Source organism: Zonotrichia leucophrys, chromosome 6, assembly GCF_028769735.1.
Source record: "Zonotrichia leucophrys gambelii isolate GWCS_2022_RI chromosome 6, RI_Zleu_2.0, whole genome shotgun sequence".
Lineage (NCBI taxonomy): Eukaryota > Metazoa > Chordata > Aves > Passeriformes > Passerellidae > Zonotrichia > Zonotrichia leucophrys.
In genome coordinates this window covers 5,974,110-5,984,047 of record NC_088176.1, presented here as the reverse complement: position 1 = coordinate 5,984,047, position 9,938 = coordinate 5,974,110, and the positions used below count along the sequence as shown (strand labels likewise).

The window sequence follows — 9,938 nt, the reverse complement described above, 5'->3', positions numbered from 1 at the left end:
GGTCCTGTGGGTGTTTAAAGGCTCTGCCTGCTGGACTGGGGGCAACTGATGGTGATGGAAGGACACCGTGTTCATCAGAGGCTCAGTTCTGCTGGGAAATGGGATGTAAGGGATGCTGGAGGTAGGGAAAACAGGTTTTGTTTCTCTAATGAGGAGAGAATTAGTGAGAAAACAGCTGACTAGCAGGTTCCAGGGAAACAAGGAATAATTTACAAGAATACTTCAGTGAATAGAGACCCAGACACTTTATCAAATGTTTTAATGCTGAATGCTGAAGGGAAAATTATATTAATATCTTGTGATGAGGTGGTGCTTGATAAACCTACTAGTTCCAATTCAGAGTTTAGTTTTAGCTGTATATTAGGATGATAATTACATGTATTTGTGCTTAGCCTCTTGGTTTGTGCCACATGGACTCCAATCTCCCTGAGCTGTTAGCAGGAGATATCTCAGATCTGGGATTCTTCCTTCCCCTAGAAACTGTACAAAATGTGTGGAGGGAGGAACTGCTGCATCCTGAGGCCTTCTGATCTAGAGGGGGAACAAAACAAAGTTTTTCTAATTCCCAAAAGGGAACTTGGGAATATTGTAGAACAGTAAACAGGTTGGAACTTCCCTTGTATTCTATTTCCCCCCTGTAGTTTAGAGTAATCTGTAGGGTTTGCCATTTCTGCAACTATTTTTAAATAGGTGAATTGTGAAACTCACTGTAGCTCCACATTACCTTTTATCCACCTCACTGAGTCTCAATATTTGAATGTAAGTACCTTCAGATTTAGAAAGCTGTACTGACACTCTTCATTTAGTTTTCATTTGCAACTGTTAAAAATTTTAACACCATTCTTGTGTCAATCCAGCCTCCTCCAAGCCCACCTTCCATCCCTGTTTTTAAATCCCTCATGTGAGAGCTGGAAGAGAAAGTGCTTGCCTAATTATCCCTATTTTCAACACTGTAAATTAAGCTGTTCATGTGAATAGTTTCTTCATTTAGCAATAAGCAAAGAATGTTAAGGACTGTGAAATAATGCAAATTTTGTCAGACACTGTACACAAGGTTTTATGGGGGGGTCAGAGTTGTTTGGAACAGTGTTTTCCACAATGCCTTAAAAGCAAAGAAACCCATATTTTTGTCACTAGAGCAAAACACAGGTCTTCAAAATCTTCACTTTGTCTGTGTTGTTGTCAGAACTTTGACAGGTGATGATTTGCATTTCCTCTGTCCTCAGCCTGTGACAGTTTTCCAAGAGGAGGCAGTATCAAAGCAATCTAGAATTAGCTGTGACAAGTGACAATTGCATGGGTGGCACAAAAGGCTTTTACAAATAGACATTATTTTATGCAACAGACATTAATACATGTTTTAATGAAGGAGTGATTCACAATGATAATATTATTGACTTGTTAAGATTAAACAGGTCTGCCATATGCTAAGTGCTTCAGATGGTTTCAAATTTATCTTTATTTTTTTTAAATCTATGCATATTAACAGATGTTGCATTTTAAAATGATCCAATAATTGAGGGGAAATAATTCCAAAGCTGAGTGATAATTTTGTAATGTAATTATTTGAAATTCTTTATATGTATTATATATTGGTTATTTAGCTCATAGCTACCTCTTGCACATGATATTTTTTGTCATCTTACTTCCTCCAGAGTTTCATCCAGTAGCTGAGGAGTGGGTTGGTTGAATATTTGCCTTGGAACTCCATCCCTAAACTTTCTTTTTTTTATTAAAAAAAACCCTGTCACAAGTGCATTTGCCCTCAACTCCTGTGCCTCTGGACTGTACAGAAGTGGGATGTTCCTGCTTTTGTCTGGCTTGCACCTGTGCACTGAGGGGGTGAGGGGAGGGAAGAAGGATACCACAAAGCAAATACACTGAGCTGACACACCCCAGGTGAGGGACTCTGCTCTCAGAAGGATTGAGTGGCTCCTGCATTGGTACAGGAGCAGGCTCTGAGTGGTTGCATTTTCACCCTTTAGCAGGTTATTGTTAGCTTGAAGATCAGAAATGTGGTTTTTTGCTTTCTTTCCTGCCCTGCCTCCAGGAGCCCACGATGGGGCTGGTTCACAGCGCAATCTGTTCCTTCTCCTTCCCACTCCCGAGCACAGCAGGTCACAAACTCATCTGTGGCTGGTGGCAGCCTGGGACAGTGCACCACGGCTCCCATGTCGTTTGCTCTCACATTTTCACCTGTCTTGTGGGTGTGATGGAGTAAACAAGCACATCTCCAGTGGCTGGGAAGCTCTAGGAAGAGAGACAACACCTCGAGCTGATCATCCTCCCCAGAGCAGAGCTGCCCTGGGCTGAGCAGTCACCTTGTGCTGATGCTGCTGGGGAGAAGCTGAGCTGCACTGAGAGATGCCCAGCCCCAGCTCCTCACGAAGAACAGCATTAAAACCACTCCTGCTGCTGGGAGCCACCAGCTGCCTTTCCAGCATGTTTTCTGGAGACCCAGAGCTGTGCTCAGCAGGAGAGGCAGAGATCATGTCCACACTCAAAGCTGCAAGCTTCTCTTTGCAGTCCTCCTGCTGCTGCTTGGCTCCAGTGCCTCGTGGAAATGTAGGAATTGTAGGAAGTGTAGGTGTAGAGATTTTTGGCATCATCTCCTTCTGGATGTTCCCTGCAGAAATTTAAAAAAACAAAACAAAACCAAAATGACAACAAAAACAAACAAGTAAACAAACAAAACCCAACAAAAACAAAGAACCACAGGGAAATTACAATGGGATAATTAACATAAGCAAGATGCAAAAAATGGAGAGCTCAGTCAATTTCAAATAGGTAGCAGTGATCTCAAATTGATTTCCAATGGACTGGAGACATGAATCGAGGAGCTCTTGAGTGTGTGCTTTATTATTTGTATAAATTACTAACTTCATTGACTTAATTTGGCAAAGCAAGCTGTAGAAAGGGAAAGTCAATCCCATCTGCTTCTTGGTGAAGAGAGTAAATTTATAGATCCTAAAGGGACATAACTCCCAATGAGATACATTTGGGCTTCATGCCCTTTACCTCTCACTTTTTGCCCTGTAGGGAGGAAGCCTGACTATCAAGTAGTTAGTCCTGAGTCATTTAGCTGGGAAAACACCTCTAAGATCATCAAGTCCGTTTGTTAACCCAGCATAGCCATGCCCACCACTAAACCATGTCCCCAGGTGCCTCATCTACACACGTTTTAAATCCCTCCAAGGATGGTGAGAACCCAATTGCCCTGGCCACCCTGTTCCAATGCCTGACCAGCCATTTGGAGAAGACTTTTTTTCCTAATATCCAATCCCTGTGTAATCCTGTGTGGGTTCCTAAAAGAGAGGGCACTTAGATGTCTTTTTCTTCCCCAGAGAGCAAGAAAATAATAAAACAATAAGAAAATGCCAATATTCCTGATTTAGGTGGCAACAACCTTGAAGGTCCAGCTTCCACTGAGTAGCTGATCAATGGCTTCAAAAGTCTATGGGAGAGTTAAGAGAGGAGGGAGCAGAGAAATAAATAATACAAAATTTTATTGAGATCAGCCTGGGGAAGCCTGTCCCATCTGCTTATGTCACTACACAGTAAGAATGGACTTGAAACCTGCTCTTGAGACAGGGATTGTGGAAATCATTTCCAAAGGAAAAGCCCCATTACTGTAGGATGGATACCTCAGATGCCTCTGCAGCTCCTCTCTGGGACTTTGAGTGAAGCATCTTGTTGCTGTGGAGGGAAATCAGGTGCAAAGGATCAGAGTTAGTGATGGTTGTGACCCAAAATGAGGTCACTGAGCATGGGGAGAGTATTTACTTGAGGTAAACACAAGAGCCAGAGCTGCAAGTGTCAGGCCAGGTCAGCTGAAAGTCCACACAGCCAATGGTTCAGTTCAGAGCCTGTATGCCTTACAGAAAGAAGAGAGAAGAGGATATTCTTCATTTTAAGAAACCCTTTTCCCTTTCGAAAGCTCTCCCTCTCTGTATGCCTTCCATGAGGCAGAAATGTTTGCTTTGATCATTGAGCAACCTTTTCTCCAGGGTAAAGAAGAGGAATGTGATTAATTTTTCCTGAGAAAAGAAAAGCAGTGAGAGGGAAGGGCTGAAGGTAAAAGTTTGCACTACATTTCTTCATGTAGAAATGGCCAAGATGGCAGTGGCTTTACCAACAGAGTATTGTTTTTGTCTTTACCTTCTTCTCATCTGGTGGGGAGATTGATTGATGCATTGTAGGGTTCTCTCTTTCAGACTTTTTTATCTCCAGATACAGGTGTACCTGTATTTTCAGCTTCTATCACCTTAAACAACTAACTACAACTCAACCTTGACACCTCAACAAGGAGAATTTGCTGAATTAAAGCTGTTCAGAGCACCTGTTGTCCAGCAGGTATGAAAACCCCCAGCTTTCCCCAGTCTATCTGTCAGCTGTGAAAGGCTCACCCTGCTCCTCCTTATGGCAGGAGCTGCTTTTGCCCCCCAGATAAACTGACATTCCCCAAACACGGTGCAAATATAACTCAGAGTTTTCTGCTGTCAAGAACAAGGAACATTTATTTAAAGCAATGTGATTTGGTTTTTGGTGACTGTTCTGAGTGGATATCCCTGAGGTTGGGGAAAGACCAACTCTACCTGACCCTAAGTGAGGTTTTATTGTTTTCCTTTGGCTGCCTGATCTCAGCTTTAGTGAGCTTTGGTCACTTTCTAATCTAATTCCTGATCAAACACTGGCTTACTTTTCTATGTGTTTAATGAGTGCATTGCCTTTTAATGCCAGCCCCACTCTAAACCACAGGGAGTAGTTTATCTTTGATCAAGCACTAGTGTAGTTAATAGGTTTATCAAGTTTTGAACCGAGCTACTCTACAAAATAAAAGTGTGCTGTGATTTCTTAAACTGCAATTAAAAAATACACCACCAAAAACGCCTCAGTGATGAGCCCTGGTCCCTCCAAGAGCTGCAGCAGTTCCCTGGAGAGGGGTGGAGATTAGCAAACACGTTTCACATGACAGCTTTCAATATATTTATTTGAATAACTGGATTACAGAAGTGCATCAACGTGCCTCTAAATCTTATTACTGTTTATTACTCTGGATATCAGACAAAACAATAATTAAATTGGGCAGAGATTCTTGGGGCTCAGTTAACAGTTAATGGGAGTTCAGTGAATGTGGCTGTTCTTTGTCTTCTGCCCTATGGAAACCCCAGACCTCAAGCTCAGGACTGTACCTCCTTTGTGGAGGGAAAACCTGTAAAAATGGCATTACAGGACCACTGAGGTGGACCAAGGGGGCTGTGGAGGACAGAGAAGGATCTGCAGGAGCCCACAGCTGGGGAATGCAGATAATTTCAGGGTGCATCTGAAAACCTGCTTGTGAGGAGGGCCTGAAATGAGAGCAGGCTCTGAGCTTTGTGCTGCAAATTCCCATCCTGACAGAATCGGGGCATGTACAGGTTAAACCAGCTTTTAGATGAGGGTGCCAGCTGTGCTGGGCATCTCCAGGAGCTGCCAGACCTTGGCACTGCTCTAAGAGCAGCTCCAGAGGCAGCCTGAAGAGAGATTGCATTTGTCACTGTGGGAACAATCTGTGCCCTGAGCAGCTCTTCATTTCTGTCTCAAGGAAAAGCAAATAGAGAGAGAAATCCTTGTTTGCCTCATGCAGCTCTTGGCAGTCGCCATCTCCAGTCATTATCGTTCAAGAGAACATGAACAAGTCAAACTGCAGTGATGGCAAATGAGGGGGAAATATGATGTGTAAGGAGGAAAAGATCCCAGGACTGCTGTGGTTTAGAAGTCTGGGAGGATTCCACTGGGCTTTGAATCTCTCTGGGTGACAGCACTGTCTGTATTTAGTGCAGGAGGTTGTAGACATCATGAGCCACATCAATCTTAATTGACCACTATATCCTGAAAAATTAGCAGTTTGAATTTACTTAATTTCACAGAAGAAAAATGTCTAAAAATCAGGATTTTTTGTTATTTGAAGCTGCTTTCTGCATTGTTGTTTCAGTGCTCCCTTGGTGTCCTGCTCTCTGTACTCTTTAAAAGAGTCCTGAAAATGAGATTGAAAAGCTTTTAAAATTAGGTTGGTTTGTTTAGAAGTGGTCTTTTTGCCTTTTCAAAGTGACCAGTTATTCCAGTAACTTACTATTTTGAGCTTCAAGGAAAAACAATTTCCTGAAATTCAGCAAAAGCAAAACATTCTTTAGAAGGTCACTCAAATCTTTAAATAGAGGTAAGAAAGGCAGGCACACATAATCAGAGAGTGAATGCAAGTAATACCCAATTTAAATGGACCTTCATTCAGTGCCTCTGTAATCAGCTTTTAATGTCCTCATTACCAGCAGTAAAACAACTTGAAATTGTAGCAAGTTTGTGAAATGGGATTTCAAATATTTTCCCAACACTTTTCACAGGATATGCATACAGATCCGGGATTTTTTTTTATCAGATTAATTTTACTGAAACACGATGAGCAAAATGATTTTCACAGATTCACAGTAGGATTATATTTACAAACTAAAGCAGCCGTCCTCTCTCACCCCCTCCCCTCCTGTCCATTTTCATTGCCCCCAGCAGAGAAGTCTCTGTGCAGGTATGGTCAGAGAGATGTCCTTGCTGACCATGGCCAGAGCTGCCCCTGGACTGTGCTGCTTTTTTGGCTGATGGCAGTTCAGTGCCAGGAAGTTTCTCGTGCTATCCCCGACTGCAGCTGAGCAGGCTGGAAGAAACCTCTCAGAACTTTGTCCTCTGCACTTAACTGTTATACCAGATATTTTCAGGGAGGAACACACTAGAAACCACTAGGCTGATTATAGCTTCTAATTCCCTTTGAAAGGTGAATGTCAAAGGAAATTTTTTCTTCCCAAAAGACTCTCCAAAGGAGAGTGCCTGCCCGTCCTCTGTGTTTGGCAGCTCTTTGTTTGACTGGCCAAGGAGTGCTCATGCTTGGCTCAGTATCCACAGCCCCTTCTGTGTCCTGGGGCACCTCCAGAAGGGCAGTGCCAAAGCCTCTGGCTCTCTCTGGAGGTCAAAGCTGATGACAGCATTGCCATATGTCAAAATCATCTCCTCAAGGAATGATGAATTCATCTCGGTGCTGTCAAGGCTGTGAGGACAACACAGCTGACACAGTAGGGTCAGCGAATTGGGGCTGCATGAGGAAATGGCCCTAACCCAAAAAGGACTACAGGAATGCTGTGAGTCCTCTACCCTAGAGCCTGTGCTAAGGAATGGACTCTGGGTAGACACACAGATTTAAATTTTACCCAATCCAAACACTCCCTCTTTGAGATATTCAGGTTTTCTCTTCATCCTTGCTTCTCCTTGTCCCCAAAACTCGTGTCTGTACTGACAGTAATATTCAACACAGCTAGAAAGGATCCCTGTATCTTATTGTGCTTACATCTCCTTGGCTTCTAACTCCAATCAAAGCAATAAAGCTATTATTGAAGCATGACATCTGCCTGCCATACTCCATTAGAAGTGGAGGTGCACATGGGACTTGTGTTGTTATAATTGAGCCCTAAGGGCAAATGTCAGGAATGAGGACTAATTAAAAGCGGAAAAGACTTACAACGCTCATGCACAAAGGAGGTGCACTCCCACCAGCTCTCATTTACAGCACCACACTGGCCATAATGCAGTTTGTAGCGGGTCCAATTTTCTTCTTCCTCCAGGCAAACATTTTTTTCAGCTCTCCCCTGAAGCTGTCATGGAGCCAGGCATAGAGGAAGGCATTGGTACAAGCAGACATCATTGCAAACCAGTGGCACAGCAGCTGGATGAAGTTGAAGTACTGCTTGTCAATCAAGCTGATGTCAATGTCCTTTATCATGTTGAAGATGTGCAGGGGCAGCCAACAGACTCCAAAGGCTGCCACCACTAAGACCAGCAAGCGAAAAGTCTTCCTCCTCCTGGCTCTGTCCCACTCAGCTTGGCCCTGGGTGACGTTGCCTGGGACTACACGGTTCTTCAGCTTGACTGAGATCCTCAGGTAGGACAGGGAGATGACAGCCAGAGGCAATACATAGGTGATGATGAGGGTGCTGTAGGCGTAAGCCAAGCGATCTCTCTTCATGTGGAACCAAAACTCCTCGCAGATGGAGAAGTCCAGCTCCGGGAACTCGGCGTGGTAGGTGTGCACCAAGGCTGGGGCAGCCAAAGTGCAGCTCAGCAGCCAAATAGCAGCCAGGATGTAAGCACAGATGGGGATGGTGAGCCTCCTGCGGAAGGGGTACACCGTGGCACAGTACCTGTCCACAGCTATCACAGTCAGGGTGAACACAGACACAAACACCGTGACAGGCTGCATCAGGAAAACAAAGTAGCACATGAAGCGCCCGTAAACCCAGCCCCGGGGCTCAAAGGCGTAGGCCAGGGTCAGGGGCACACAGGTGGCACACATGAGCATGTCTGAGAAAGCCAGATTGCCTACCAGAAAGTTGGTGACGTTGTGCATTTTTTTTGTCTTGCAGATGACATAGATGAGAAGGTAATTCCCGATGACACCAATAAAAACCACCAGCGAGTAGCAGGGGATGATGAGTGGCTTGAAGGACTGAACGAACTGGAGCCCTGAGAATAAATTGCTGGTGTTGCTGTGAATCGCAGAGAGAAAGCTTTGGGAGGTTAAATTGTCCGAATTCATCATTTTCCTCCTTTTGTTGTCTGCCGTCAGCTGAGTGAAGTAGTTAGCACTGCGCTGCTCCTGCACTCAATCAGGGGGGATAAGGGATGGATCACTGCCTGTCCAGAGGTTGCCACATGGATAGCAAACAAGCAGCTGGAAATGCAAAAGGTGAACTTGTAACCCTCGAGAGGCAGCTTTCAGCAAATCCTAAGAAAAATCAAATACAACCAATTTCCATTATAGCCCTCCTGTATTTACTATTAAATCTAGCTTTTGACAGCATGCCACTTAATAAACATTTAATACAGTGAGTACTTACTGCTGGGGGTTTTTAATCCCATGTGATTTTCCTGTGGATGCCAAGAAGTGCCCTAGATGTCTGTCTTCTGCAAATCCAGGAGCGTGTATGTGTGTGTGTGCCAGAGAGAGAGAGAGAATATATGAGTGAGAAAGAGGGCGATGTGCATTTACAAGCTAAGTGAAGATCACTGTTTTTAAACAGTCTTCACTACTAGGTCATGACAGATTTATGTATAAGCTTTTATCCCCATTGGCTGCCCTGGGTATTACGTTGGTCTTTGTGTGTTTTTTACTGATAGTAATTAGTTCTAGAATATCCTTTCGAAAATACCCCTCTCCTTCCAGTGCATCTATAATTGCCCCTCACATCTAAAAATCAATTTACTTTCATTAACATGAACCTGCACAGTATCTAATCCTAGATTAGCTTTTCCAGAGCCCCCAGAGTGTCCAAAAATACTACCTGTAATTTTGTTGCTATAATGTGACGGTAAAATAGAATTTTAATCACATACTGAAGGCAAATAAATGTTTATGCCACTAGAGGGTCTCAGCTATGTACCTGTGAATAAGTTAGGATTAGAAATGTGCATTTAGCCTGTAGCACAAAGGATCCTATTTTACTTAAATTTATTTTCCATTGGTGCTACAATGTTTACTCACCCACTATGGCTATTTTCAGTAGGATTTACACATCTTTAAAAGTAAACAAACATGTGTGAGCATCTCAAAAGAAATATTAGCATCCAAATAGGTTAGATGCAAGGGTTCACCTGCAGAGAATGACAGCAAACTTCTACTATTATTTCAGCTACCCAAAAATATTTGGGGTGTTTCTTCATTCCTGTGTTCGATTTGTTAACCTTTTCTATACCAGACAACAAGTGCTAACTGGTCTGTAAAACAATCTATATTTGTTTTGCTTGGTTCAGATATTAGAAAGCAGAAAACTCAGGATAAGTGCTTACAGAACATTTAATTAGACATCGCCATCCAGCTTTTATCTATTGTTCTAATTCTCCCTTAACTCTTCTCCATTTCA

General features: G+C 43.3%; 1 protein-coding gene and 1 long non-coding RNA gene across 2 annotated transcripts; one reads left to right on the top strand and one right to left on the bottom strand.

Annotated features, from left to right (window-relative positions):
- Window positions 1-242: 242 nt before the first annotated feature.
- PRLHR (prolactin releasing hormone receptor) lies at window positions 243-8,617 on the bottom strand. The gene is made up of 2 exons (XM_064717204.1): window positions 7,541-8,617; window positions 243-2,626 (listed from the first exon to the last, which is right to left on the bottom strand). The coding sequence occupies exon 1, from the start codon at window positions 8,615-8,617 to the stop codon at window positions 7,583-7,585; it is 1,035 nt and encodes a 344-aa protein (XP_064573274.1). The 3' UTR covers window positions 243-2,626; window positions 7,541-7,582.
- Window positions 3,822-8,577, top strand: LOC135449839 (uncharacterized). Its single transcript, XR_010440857.1, has 3 exons — window positions 3,822-4,074; window positions 4,215-4,353; window positions 8,442-8,577. It is a non-coding gene; the product is annotated as an uncharacterized LOC135449839 (long non-coding RNA).
- Window positions 8,618-9,938: the final 1,321 nt, after the last annotated feature.

Excerpts from the sequence above, each read along its gene's own strand:
- PRLHR (XM_064717204.1), bottom strand. The coding sequence starts at position 8,617 with ATGATGAATTCGGACAATTTAACCTCCCAAAGCTTTCTCTCTGCGATT.